The sequence below is a fragment of the Hippocampus guttulatus genome, chromosome 2 (genome assembly GCF_054856545.1).
Source record: "Hippocampus guttulatus isolate MCC_2025c chromosome 2, RoL_Hgut_1.0, whole genome shotgun sequence".
NCBI lineage: Eukaryota > Metazoa > Chordata > Actinopteri > Syngnathiformes > Syngnathidae > Hippocampus > Hippocampus guttulatus.
Genome location: NC_141262.1, coordinates 8,749,448 through 8,763,413, shown reverse-complemented (window position 1 = coordinate 8,763,413; position 13,966 = coordinate 8,749,448). Strand labels below are relative to the sequence as shown.

Here is a 13,966-nt window from a genome sequence, read left to right as displayed (position 1 = left end):
GACTTGCAGATCTTAGCATATATTCTCCTTTCCCCTAAACAGCATGTGAAAAAAAACTAAACGGACCATTTGTTCTGTTCAAGGAATGAACAGCAGACATACCTGTACCTTGAGAAGTGCTTCTTTTGGTTTCAAGATGTCTTGACAGTTTACGATATAAAACCCTGAAAGTGAATGCACTTAAGAGGGTTTCCAGTGCAAAGAGCTTCTACCACTCCTCTTAGCATTGGATGAAAGATTACTCCTTCGTCTTCAATGTTGACCTTTATCCATATCTGCTTCTTGGAGACAAACCCTGGTGTTACGAAGATCGCTATTTATTGCCTACATTTGTTTTGACTTTTGTTTCAGCATAAAGTCGTCATCGTGGTACGTCACAACTGTGTCATTTGGGTGTGAGAAATGAAAAATGCTATAAAATTGTTTTGCGGTTGTGAAGGAAAAAACCGCACAACTCATTTGATTACAGATGACAGACGAGGGTCACCCCAGTAGGGTGGTGCTTGCCGTCACACATCTGTGAGTGAGCTGAGAGGGTGTTTCAAGACCACGTCATGTCGGGCCCAGAGAAAGAAAGACATCTGTATTATGTCATGACTGCCAGGACACTCCACCCTTCACTCTATTTCCCTTTTTCTTTTTTCCACCCCCCCCCCCCCCCCCGACTACCAGAACGCCCCCTCCGTCCCCATCCATGCCTTCCACCCCTTACCCCACCGACTCTGCTCTCTCTGCTTTACTACGTGGTTTCCCTTTTCTTTTCTTTTTTTTTAACAGTTATGTTTACTTGCTATGAGGTATTTCAAAAAACTGGTTGGTCAAATGCTTCAAATAATTCCCTTTGAAAAACATTCACCTGGGGGAAAAGTGTAATACAGTAATCCCTCGTTTATCGCGGTTCATGGGGACCAAAACCACCCGCGATAAACGAAAATCTGCGAAGTAGCGTCCAATTAACATAAACAGGTAAAAAAAATGTTTTTAAAGTCCGCAAACGGTCCGCGAGAAGCTGCAAAACAGCGAGTCACACAGAGCAACATATACAGTACTGTACTCCATGTATACGTAAAAAAAAAAATTGTTTAAAAATGTTTGAAAAAATCCGCGATGCACTGAACCCGCGATAAACGAATCGCGAAGTAGCGAGGGATCACTGTATATAGAATTATGCTTGACATACTGTGTGACAACTTGCTCAGTGATTTTGCATGTAAATATTTAAATGATGAATGCCAAAATGTCATCGGATGTGCGAAAAGTCAGCCGAGGCCTATTGTCATAAATGGTAGCTGCTGCTATTGGCACCACCTTGGTCTTAACCAGAGGTGTGTTCTTCAGCTTTAAATAAATTCACTTTTTTTTCTAAATAGCATAGGACCAACATTTAAAACAAAGAAAAGCACATGAAAATCCAACTTTTACTCCGAGTGCATTTATTGAGTGGGGAAAAAAATGACTAAATTGAGAAATAATTATTTTAAATCAAATCATGTGTGCCGCAATAACTAGCACCCCTGATGTTTATACTTTGTAGGCCTCCCTTTTGTACAAAACAGCACCTAATCTTCTCCTTTAATGTTTCACAAGATGGGAGAATACACAAAGAGGGATCTTTGACCATTCCTCTTTGCACAATCTCTCAAGCGACTTAGATCCTCTCCTCTGCGCTTTCCTCCAACTCATGGCTGAGACTGGGAAAGAACTGTGTGCGCCTTCTCATGGCTTGGGTGGTGTATGTGTTCATGTGGTAAGACAATGGTGCGTTTACTCCAAATATTATGGGGTGATATTATGGTACAGTCCTAAATGTGGCTTTAAATGAGGGTGTAGAGTGAAACGTAATCCGATGGGACTTTTGACCCTGCCGATACTTCCTCATTCTTGAAATCTGAGCAACAAATGTGTTGTCTGGTGGTGAAATTAATTTCTGGTCTACTGAGTTATTGCATAAACCCATTTTATTATATTTAGATTTTGTAATACAGTACACATAAGGGACACAACCCATTTGCATTGCCGTTGAGTGTTTTGGGGTTAAAATCTTGTCTGAGGCTTTCCTGTGTAGATTTTGCGTGTTCTCCCTGGCTTTCCACCAAATTTCAAATACATGCATGCTAGCTTAACGGAGTTTAAATTGCCCATAAATGTGGATAGTTGTTTGTGTGTATGGACCCTGTGATTAGTTTCCGATCAGTGCAAGGTGTACTCCACTTCTTGCCAAAACTCGCTGGGGGATAGGCTGCAGCACATCTGCGACACTATTGAGGAGTGCTGTAGAATTTGAATGAATGGATGGCTATGTAGTGTCCAAAAACTGCGGGTTCAAGGGCTCAAAACGTTTCAAATCTGTTTCGTTTCAGACTCCTCAAAAGTCACTAGGTTGGCAGCAACATGTTTATATGAGGGGAGGCCAGAGCAAACATGTACAGTACACGTTTTTGTGGGCCTTCCAGAATTCTGCTGTCTTGCTTTGTCATTTGTTAACTGGCCTGTCAAAACTTGCCAAATTTTCAAAACAGCAGAAGCACCCCATTCATCTGAGGTTTTCGGACCTCATCCCTGGCTTGAAACACCCTTCCTGCAAGGGCTTGTAGACCAGAACTGGACGACAAATAGCCTCCTCTGTTCTTTAATCCAGCCCAGAAAGCATTTACATTTTATCAAGAGTACTGGAGCATTCCTCGCATTAAGTTGTTTTTCGCTTGTAGTTGTTTCATGAAAAAAATTATTTGAGTACATTTTAAATTTTAATTTAATTTAAATTGTAAATGTGTTTTACACACACAGCCCAAACTTCTCCACATTAGCGTATGAATTGGACCCTTCTTCACTTGGTAGTTTTGCGAGATACAAAAAAAGTAGCATACAAAGCATCAATAATGCAAAATTTGGATGAGCAGAGTGAACTGATAAACCCAAAACATTAAATTCTGAAATCAAATACAATAATCATGATATTAATAATAAAAATATCATTCTTAATCAATATTCATCTTGTGGACGGAGGATTTTAATGGAAATGGTTGCTGGACTAGGGCAGTTTACTTTGACTATTTACATAACTGCCGATGCAAATAAGTATTGCTTCGTGTGCGGTTTTCTTGTACCTTCTGGTTGGCTATGAGGGATGATCGTTGTAAATTAACTCAGAGCTATTTCTACTCCCATGCAAAGCATACTTACGTCACTTGGACTGGGTCCAACCCAAAAACTAGACAAATGACCATTTCTAATTTTGCGTTTTGTTATTCTATCGTGAAATCTGTCTTGTGATCTTACAGGGTGTGTTGTTTGTTTGAATGTATTTCTTGTTCTATGTATCATCCTGCAAGTTCCAAATCTGAAAATAGGTTTCAAAACTTCAGAAAAACCTTGAAAATACTCAAGCCTATTTGGTCACTAGGCTTGATCATTTATTCAAAAACGTGTAATTATCATTGCACTATTTTTTTTTTCAGTTCGGAATGACTTGGTTTTGTTCAGCCTGCAACATTGCATCTCCGATAGTGTGATTTACGCTGCGTGTGAAACTGAAAAATGTGAGCTTGTGCTGCTATCTCCTGGTCAAACGTTGTAATTAAGCACCGCCTTCCTTTCCAGCAGAGCCAGTCCCTCCCAATGCTGTACATATTGAACATCTCTATAGTACATTTAACTCTATAAGGGTGTTAAGCACACCCTTTTTGGAGGCCCATGTCTCTTAAAACAAGCAAACCAGATACTCTGCTGTTTTTGGATCCATCTGTTCACTTGCATAAGTTTTAGTTACATCAATAGAATGCTAGATACCAAATAACATGAAGGCCAAGTTCATATGTAGATTTATTTACACGTGCAAGTGGGAGGTGAATCTCCCGTGTGCAATTATTTAGTCACTCATTACCAATTTTCAATACAACTTTAAGGACCAGTAGATTTTTTTGACAAAAAAATACAAAATTGAATGTAAAACAACCACTGCAATGCTTTGTATCTTAACATGAGTTCTATTGTGAGTCTATACAAAAGGTTCCACACACAACATACTTAGAATAGGAACTATTGGAATTGCGTTAACATGAAGTCGTAGTCCTAAATGTAAATGTTTTTGCTTCGGTCAGTTGTTACACCCAACACAAAGCGGGAGGACAAATCTTTGATGTCTTAACAAAATACAACAAAACACAATTTACTATGAGGTTGTGCTCTGAAAAAGAGAAAAGGCTGACCACTTCAATCTCATGCCATGTTTATGCACGCCAACGCATCATCCTACTAAAATAAGTCATTGTACATCGATGGTAATATGCTTGTGCGGGATATTGAACATTTTGTTCCACATAATTTGATCCGATTACTTGGAAGAAATGGAGTACAGTGCAAGACTGCAGTCCCATGGAAGTAGTAACAGTGCAGTCATATCAAATACTATGGCGGTGAACTGATATGACAGAGGGGTGGGTGGTCTGCCAAGGGGACGAAGGAAGGCAGGGAAGCACATACTGAGGGGGACAGAGACATAATTGTGCGTCTGGTCAGAAGCTCGAAGGTGTTAAGACATTCATGTCCCGCGGTTTAAGTTTGTGTGGCCGTGGGGGCACCTGCTTGGGGTCCATGCCAGAAATTTCAATCTTGGGTGGCATGAGGCTGGCAGTGTCCCCCACGGTGAGGCTGTCCTGGCCCCCGGTGCCTGCAATGGTCGAAGACTTCTGCAGGCCAAAGTAGGACTGAAGTGAAAAGCCTGCAAGGAAGCGCAGATGTAAACCAGAGTTTGGATGACACAAATGGAAATCCAGTGTGTGAGTTCTCAAACTTTTTAAGCCTGGCATCACTTGAAGAGTTAGCTCCCCAAGTACCATCATTACGACCAACTTTAATATACAATAGCATAGTAAGTGTTGAATCAAAAAATGACACCAGTTTTATTCCTAAAACAATGCACATTCATACTCATCATGTTGTTCACATTTTGACATCATGGGACCAAGACAATACCCAACAATGGATCAACAGTACGTTGCCATTTTAATGCTTCAAACAAGACATTCTCAGACGTTAGTGGCCACTGAGCTTAAGAGTGTCATCAGCAGGTTGCAACAGAAATATCAAGGCTGGAAGCGTCACACAAAGATGTAGAAGTGAATGCCCTTTGGCCTCAGCCCATGCTGATGACCGCGACTTTGCGAACAATGCCCTGCGAAACCAAATGATGAATGCCACTCAACTCCATGCACGTTGAAGGGAGGTCAGAGGCACCCAAGTGTCACGTCAGACCATTCAAAACAGTTTACATCAGCCTGTTGGTGGCAGTCTTACAGTGTGGGTAGGTATGTCCAGTCGGTACAGAACTGCCCTACAGTGACAAGCCCATACTACCTGAATGACAACACAGGCCTAATTTCATCTTCATGGACGACAATGCTCCAGCTCATCGAGGTTGAATCATCAGGGAATGGCTGTTGTAGACTGGTGTACCTCAAATGGAATGACCAACACTTTCTCCAGACCTGAATCTGACTGAAAATCCCTGGGATCAGAGTGATTGAGTGGCCATGTAGAGGCTCAAAACTCTGCACCCAAGGAAACCTCAATGACCTGAGGGCTATCCTTCAAGAAGAGTGCAATGCCATGCCTCAGCAAATAAGTTGACTTGTGAACAGCATGAGATGTTCTTGTCAAGCTGTAATTGATGCTCAAGGGCACATGAGGTGCTGTTGAGACGTTGACATTTTTTTCTTGTGGTGTTTTTTCATTGTTGTTAACTTTTATTTCAATGAAGTGTTTGAAATGAGGAAATCACCAGTGCATCCTTCGACTAAATATCCTACTTTCATAATATGATATCACTGTTGTATGAACGTCTTACATTTTCCATAAATTTCACCCGAAAGCCAAATATACCAAACTTTTTGTGAGTAGTGTTATGTACAACAGCAAGTAGTAGTTCTGGCTTTATTGAACCATTTTTTAAAAAACCTTGAAAGATGACTGCTTCACAGACTCTTGAGTGTCCTTGCATTATTCAAGTACTAGCGTTTAACGTTTTGATGGTATGTAACTTCTTGTCATGTTTATAAATGTGATGGTACAAAGTCAATATTGCACTAAAGCATGTTTGAAGACAATTGTGAAACAAAATCATAAAGTATTTGCCAGAAAAAAAAAAATCCTGAAATCACTCAAGCCCTAATATGCTGAGTTTTCAAATGTAAATATGTGTTTTGAGTCAAGGTTTTGGCCAACACTGGTGTAGAGTATCTTCAATGTAGCAGTGTTTGTATCGTGGAGCCCAACACACGCGCGCATGCACACACACACACAACACACACACACAAGTCCCTCACCTGAGTTGGGTTCAGAGCCTGGGTGAGTGGGGGACTTCTGTACCACTGAGCGAGTCCCAAAGAAGCTCCACCTGTCCTCTCCTCCCTGGTTTCCTCCCATGTCTGTTGTGTGGTCAGGACTGTTGGGTTCTAAGCTAAGAAAGGGAACAGGATTCCGCTGGAACCAGCTCCTACAAGCCCGCCAAAGATACAGTGTGAGTTGGGAATACGGGACTGTGCCAAACTAAAGCAGAGTGCCAATTTTAGACACGAAGCACATGGTCTATCAACGGAACATAATGTGAACACTGTGCAGCCTACCTGCGGGCGACAGCAGGTGATGCGAGGGGACTGACGCAGGGGGTGACGGACGGAGTGACCGAGGGGGTGACGCAGGGGGTCCCACTTGGAGTGGATTGTGCTGATGTTGTAAGCCTGTCGTCTTTGAAGTCCCCGATTGACATTCTCAGCTTCTGTAACACAAACGGCAAAATCACTAGAAAACGTGCAGTAAACATTTATTTTTGATTTTTTTTTAAACTCAAAAAAATCAAGCAGACGTCACAATAATCGGCCGTACCAATATGCAAAGTTTAACTTGGTTTACCCTGGTGGATCCTAATTGTGTAACACCATTACTTCACTACATTCGGCTACTTCAGACATACCACTAACTACGCGACTTCACATTCTGAACATTTAAGTTATAACGGAATGGAAAGTGAAAATTTTGTAGACTGGCACTACGAACCAGTTGCAACTCACGTATTTCATTACGGCCGCATAGATAACGAACCTCATAATCTAAATGTGAGCAAAAGCGTTGTCATTTTGACCATAACAACAACATTAAGGCTACATAAAACGATGGTTTAATTATGTGAATCTAAAGCCTTTATCAACGTTCTTCAAGCAAGCCATGTTTGCCGCATAGCAACATGCTATTGGTACAAAACAAGCGTGCCGAACTACATTTCAGCTGTATATAGCAATAATGTTAAAACTGCCTGACTTACTTTTCGACAATATTCCCCAGGCGGAATTCCGAATAACAAAATAAGGAAGGACACATTCGGACAAATACGGGAGTTAAATGCCGTGTAGTCTCCATGCTAACGTTAGCTAGCACCAAGGACTACGGCGCGGCCTGCTTCCGGGGTCCGAAACCCTCCCCAGGCTGGATTTAAAAAAGCGGTTTGGGACCTACCTTTTTATAATGATGTTTCTCTGACGTTCCCTGACGTTTGCCGTCTTTATTTTGTCCATGATTCAAAAGAGCAACGACACAAACGTACGCAATAGGCCTCTAGACGGTGCTGCGTCGTGAGCTCATAAAGAGATACTGTAGTACCACACAGTACGGGTTGCATAGCAACGTGGCTGGTACAAGTGTTACATAATGTGTTTTTTTCAGGATTGCCTTTTTTTTTTTGCTTGCGGTAATCGCACTCTTTCACAGTAAAATAATCGACACGTATATTCTCATTCTATAGCATTCATAGCAATAACATAAATAGTGATGTTAGTCATCATAGGGCGTTTTAATTTCCTTGGTTTAATATATACTGTACTTTACAGGGTTTCCCAAAATACACCATACACTTTCTCTTTAACCCATTCTGACAGACGGTCATGAGTATTTGACCAAAGGTCTCACATTAAATGGACAACTAATTGATCATCAAATTAATCAAAAACTATTTTGATAATTGATTATTGTTTAGAGCAGTCAATGCCAAACTCTGCCCACCCACAGTCTTTGACTGACCCTCACAGTGACCCTGAAGTCAAAGAAATGAAAAATATCAAGTGCTATTATTTTGAAAGTTGTGCTTTCATTTTATTTTCACACCTGTGGAAAACTAGTACAAGTGTTGGAGCAAGCAAGAGCTACGAACAACTCTGCAGCGTTGCCAACTTAAAGGACATTTTTGCTACATTTAGCATTTTTTTTCCAACTATTATTTTTCCAAAAAAGAGACTAGCAAAAATGACAGCAGTGCAAGTCTGTATTGCTGTCAATAATATACTTCCCATATATACGTGGATTTGATTTAGTTAGTGAATACACACATAATAGGTCAATAATAAATCAACACAAATCATCATTTCAGAATGGGCCCTTGGACATTATATCCAGAAAAAGTTGGAGCCTAAAGTCATAAAGGTGAAGAACCCTGGTTCGAGACAAAACACACAGACGAAGACCTGCTTCTACCACCACTGATGTAAACATTAACTCAGTGACGTGCGGTGAGGTTCATGACTGGTGAGACACTACTCTGGATTCGCATATAAAAATATGAGCCCATATTTAAATTTTGAGCTTCATTGAAACATGTTTTGAATAGGCTAAAAAACAAACAAACGTTAGAACATTTGTTTTCAAAGCTTTTAATTTTGTTTCTATGATTTCCACAGTGTGCAACAAGATGATTGCAAGAAAAACAAAAGAATATTAAATATAAGGGCAAGTTCATTATCGCTGAGTTGTTGGTGTTTAGCAGATCCCTCTTTTTCAAAATTAAAAAAGAGCGTTTGGTCTTCACTTTATATGTAAATGTTTCAAAGCCCCGATTATAAAATGACCACGGTGTCTGGTATCATAACTGCATGTCTGATGTTTCTAACAATGTGATTTATGTCAAAATTCTTCAAGAATTCAACAAGTTATGATGAATTTACTGGCTTTATTGCCAAGAACAGATCTCATTTCGAGAAACTTGCCACAGATAGCGTGAACTGTACTACTTGTTGGTGTGGCGGCCACAAGATTTCCCAAATCAGTGCAGAACTGGAGTCTGGGACAGAAAAGTGACCTCGACAGGCAGCAATTTTGTGATTGCTCTAATTAAAGTCTGCATAAGATTTCCGTAACGATATTTAACAATTTCTTGTTCCAAGTTTGCTATGGTTTAAAGCAGCACAATTTCACTTGGATCTGTGTGTAATTTTGCTCCTAATATACTGGAACACATTACACGATACAAACACATTATGATGCAGGGCATTTCTATCTCAAAACAAACAAATGCATTTCATTTCATCAATCTGCCTTTGTGCATCAAACTGAGCGTTGTTATGTTTGCCTTATCGAGGAGTTCATCAGACTTTGTTGGTGTGCCTAATGTTGTGACTGGCAGGGACTGCATACGATCTTACGCTGTCAAGCGGTGGGGCTACAGAGACTACTACCTGGTGCCAACCCCAGCTGACTTCACATATAGAGAAAGGCAAACATTGACACTCTCATCACACCATCACTGAGGAAAAGTGAGGCGAGTGAAGCACTACTCCATCAGTGACTATTATTAGGAGTGTATTTCAATGTCATTCTAACTTAACACTATCATTAATGACCGTACTGTTTCGTTCCTTGTTGTATTTCGTTCTTACTTACGGGTTGTGTGCCGTCAATCAGACGGCGAAAGCGAGTCTCCTCAGCAGACAGGCCCTTATGGGGGGTATACCCAGTGTCGGTCAGCCCTGCCTGGTGCTCAAAACTTTGCAGGTTCTCTTGGGTCTGCTCTGTGAGGAAGGGGACATATTGTATGATAGACAGCTACATTGCCAGTGTGTGCCTTATCTTAGAATAACAAGTTGGAGGTAAGTACACGGATGTCCAGAGCGTTATGATACACACTGTACACAATATTAATCGTACTCAATAAAAGCTTTGTAAGTCTGCATTTGCAAAAATAGTAAAGCTTATGTTGGTTTGAAAACTTTAAAGCGGTATCGCGTTAGCACTGTGTCTATTATTAACAGCTGTTTAGTTTGCAGTGTATGTAGGACTGCACTGCATTATATGTTGAGCCACAGCTTACTATTCATCTCAGTTTATAAACACCTCAGTATAAAGCAGTACTGATTTTTTAATCCAGCACTTAGATTGGAATTCCATAGATCACCATCATGTGCTACCCCTAAAAAAGGACATCATTCTCCAAGTACCCCCCACCATGAGCACTGTTGAAATACAGTTGTATATTAGGCTGTTCATCAAAAATTAGAGGTATTCATAAAAATGTACATTTAATATAAATGTAAGACCACTGTAATATTAGACGCAGTTTAAAGAATGACATCTCACTTAGACATAGACAAAACAATGATTTAATTGTACTGTATTCCAGATAAAAGTTAGGCAAAATTCATACGTTTACAAACAAACGGTTCAGCAGTGATTATTTTATGTGTCGTCAAATTGTGAAATTCAACACCATTGAAAATTATATTTACTCACGATGGAGTTCCACTCATGGTTGTGACGTATGCCGACTTTGGACTTACATTGTAACACGCTGTAGTCTCACTGATCTATGGTAAATAATACAGTCGTTAAGTCATAATTAAAGTTTTTTTTTGTGCAGGGAAATCACTTTTAGGCCATGAATATAAAACAAAAGAAAAAAAAAGACGGTCGTAACTGAATGTGTCTGATTGTGCCACGTGACAAAGTCGTCTTACGCTGCTGTGCAAACTAGTTATGCGCTGTCCATAACCTTGAAATGTAATAATTAATATGTGTATGAAAAGCACGTCCAGGCCATATATATAAAATGAAATGAAATGAAAAACAGTAAGTAAAGTGGTAACTGAGTGAGCATCTTGTGCCGCATGACAATGTATTATTTACAAGGCCGGACGATGTTTGGAACCTCAATATGTTATTGCGTAAACAGGACACCGTGTATTTGTGGAATGTTCACACTTCGAATAAATGGACACTACTTTGTTTGTAAGCAAAAAAAAAAAAGAAATGTACAATAGAGGTTGAAGAGTAAGAAAGGGTCTGTCACTTACTTCTGGTGAGAGAGCTCATGAAAGAGCTGGCTTTGGCTTTCACAACAGGGACTGGAGACTTGGCTGGCTCCAATCCCTCAGTCATCTTTCCACTCCTCTCACTTTCCTAGTTGTAGTTACATAAGCAAATTAAATGTGACCGCACGTACACAAAACCTCCGAAACAAGCTCACAGTGGTTTCAAAGAACAGCGGTGCCTTGCGATACAAGTTTCATTTGTTCCATGACCATGCTCATAACTCAAATCGTTTCCCCGTTAAAATGAACGCCAATGCCTATAATCCATTACAGCCATTCCAAAAAACCCCCCCAAGGAAACAAAGAAAGTAGAACCCTAAAATATTGTACTGTATAAAAATGTATAGTAATAATATAATAGAATGGAATGTGATTAATTGAACAGCTTGTGCAACGTGATTAATTCCTTAAACAATCAGCCGAACAAAAGCTCGTATCACTCAAATCTCGTATCTCAAGACACCATGTAATATAGGCAGAGCATACATTTGCTTGGGTCAGGAAGTGCAAAACAGAATTATAAAGCACCTCTGTGATCTTCCTGAACTTGTGATTTGGGATGACGGGGTCTGTCCATAAACTGTTAACTGCAAAGTCCGCAGGTGGGGAATGCATCGGGACATCCATTTGCTCGTCGTAGCACATATTATGTCGGGTCAGTCCAACCGGAAACGACAGTGCACCGAAGAGTCCGGATGACGATCCAGATTCTAGAGCTGATGTATTGATGTGAATATTACACCACACTTAAGTTTATATTCCATAATAATTCTTGACATGGTCGAACCATCTCATCTATGGAGAGCAAATAATTGGAGTGGTTGCCAGCCAATCACAGGGCACATAGAGTCAAACAACCAGATAAGGAGCATTTTAAGGCTTCAATTAACCCGACATAAATGGTGTTAATATGTGAGAGGAAGCCAGAGTACTCCGCCCCCCCCCCCAAAAAAAATACAAGTATGAGAGAACATGAAAACTCCACACAGGGTGTAGCCTAGATTTCAACCCTGAACCTGGCATGTGTGTTAATAACTATAGTTCAACATGCTGCTTCACCTCATTTCAGTTAATGCAAATTACCCAATATTTTGTATGTGATTCATTATTACACTAAATTATCAATTCATTCATTCCTCACCTGGCATGTCTCCCTGTCTTGAGGCCATTCTGCACCGGGTCAGAGGGGTTCACCGCTGGTCTCTCTGCTGGTTCCACTTTGCTTCTCCTCCAAATTTGTGCCCACTCGTATAAACCTTGGCTAGATGTCAATTCACACATACAAGTTTAGATTAACAATAAAACAGCTGTCATTGGCTTTACAGGTCATTGAAGAAACACAGCAAACATGCTTCACTGATGGCACACTGTGTATGGTGTCCGGTTTCTGAACAGCCTCAAATAGAGCCGGGGGGGGGGGGGGGGGGGGGGCGAGTGACAATTTACATAAATGTTTTTCTTGGTGTGAAGATGTCATTTTAACAAACTACTTATCTTCTCAATAGCTAAAAGGGTAAGTTACGTAAGACATTGTTGACATGTCGATGTAAGATTCCCCTCCTATTTACTAACAACTCAATATTGTGTATAAAAATGACTATTTTCAGGGGTTCTGAAATATGTGCACACATGACAAAAGAAACTAAGAATATAGAGTAAATACGTTTCTACAAATAAATTACGTAACAAATTATGTACACGATAATTTAAAAGAATCATAATGCCACATCTCCCCAGCACATACAGTGCTGCATACTGCATATAGTTTTAAATGTCTTCTTTTTTTGATCATGAGCCGAGGTGCTGCTTTATATGCCGACAGCTAGACCGGTGAGCATGCATGTGGCATGTCAGCAAACAGAGTAAGTACAAAGAGAACAACTAATCGCTCAAGCCTTAATCTTAAAGGTGATATCCTAAGTACACAAATATTCACTCGGAATACTTGGTGTGAGCTTCGTCTTTACCGGACCGTTAGGCTTGTCTACATGCATGCAACGCTACTGATTTCCATTCAACGGCGTAGCGTGCACACTATAATGTAATCACTCACCCCAACCTGCCAGTCGTCCCTCACCGCTTGAAATATTATCTCTCCCTTCATGTCACATTTGACCGAGCGAGAGAACAAACAGCGCAGTCGTGTTGTTTGCTTGTCTATGACTTTTGGTCATACCGGACGAGGTCACAGTTGACACCGTGACGCAGTGTCATTGAACGCAACACTAGGAAGTGACAAACCTTCAGCATTGCCAGACACTCCGGGAATGAACGGATGAGCTGTAAACGACGATCGAAACAAACAACGAAATAGTTTGACGGATTTTTAAACTAGTGGTGATAGTAACGTATTATAATTACAAAAATAATCTCTAGCTGACCGAGTTTTCTTTTTTTTGGTCTGTTACTTGAATTATTGGTGCATTTGACATCGCTACTTGCTCTTTGTTTTGATAAATGAATTCAATCCAATAATTCAAATGAAATAAAAGTTTTAAAAAAACGCAAATCTTCGTGAAGTCACATGATTAGTGCTTTTATTTTGTACTTTTTGCATCACGAGCCATGAACCACCAGGTGGTGCTGATTCAAGCGACGGAAAATATAATAAAAAATCTATGCCACCCATCCATATTACGAGTTTTTATGGAAGATGATTAGGCTCGATGACAAAAAAAAAAGATTGGTAAGATTATCACTTTTATCTCAGAATTCTGACTTTATTCATAGAATTCTCACTTTAAAGTTAGAAGTCCGACTTTAACGTCATAATTCTGGTACTAAAGAACCTAGAATTCTCACTTTAAAGTTAGAAGTCCGACTTTAACGTCAGAATTCTG

General features: G+C 40.2%; 1 protein-coding gene across 2 annotated transcripts; it reads right to left on the bottom strand.

The window, feature by feature from the left end:
- Nucleotides 1-3,809: 3,809 nt before the first annotated feature.
- LOC147208406 (putative monooxygenase p33MONOX) lies at nt 3,810-13,347 on the bottom strand. 2 transcript variants are annotated; one of them, XM_086134486.1, is made up of 9 exons: nt 13,180-13,347; nt 12,268-12,387; nt 11,655-11,842; nt 11,109-11,214; nt 9,703-9,830; nt 6,624-6,775; nt 6,324-6,493; nt 4,581-4,720; nt 3,810-4,481 (listed from the first exon to the last, which is right to left on the bottom strand). In XM_086134486.1, exons 2-9 carry the CDS (start codon nt 12,293-12,295, stop codon nt 4,401-4,403), a joined length of 993 nt encoding a protein of 330 aa, XP_085990612.1. In that variant the 5' UTR covers nt 12,296-12,387; nt 13,180-13,347; the 3' UTR covers nt 3,810-4,400. The 2 variants fall into 2 exon arrangements, with proteins under 2 accessions (XP_085990612.1, XP_085990621.1); XM_086134495.1 differs by having other exon boundaries at nt 3,810-4,720.
- Nucleotides 13,348-13,966: the final 619 nt, after the last annotated feature.

What these genes read in the sequence shown, in the direction of transcription:
- LOC147208406 (XM_086134486.1), bottom strand. Translation starts at nt 12,295, where the DNA reads ATGGCCTCAAGACAGGGAGACATGCCAG. An exon ending in CATGAGCTCTCTCACCAGAA is followed by an intron (nt 9,831 to 11,108) that starts GTAAGTGACAGA and finishes CCTTCCTCACAG; the next exon opens with AGCAGACCCAAGAGAACCTG. An exon ending in TGATTGACGGCACACAACCC is followed by an intron (nt 6,776 to 9,702) that starts GTAAGTAAGAAC and finishes TTTGTGTTACAG; the next exon opens with AAGCTGAGAATGTCAATCGG.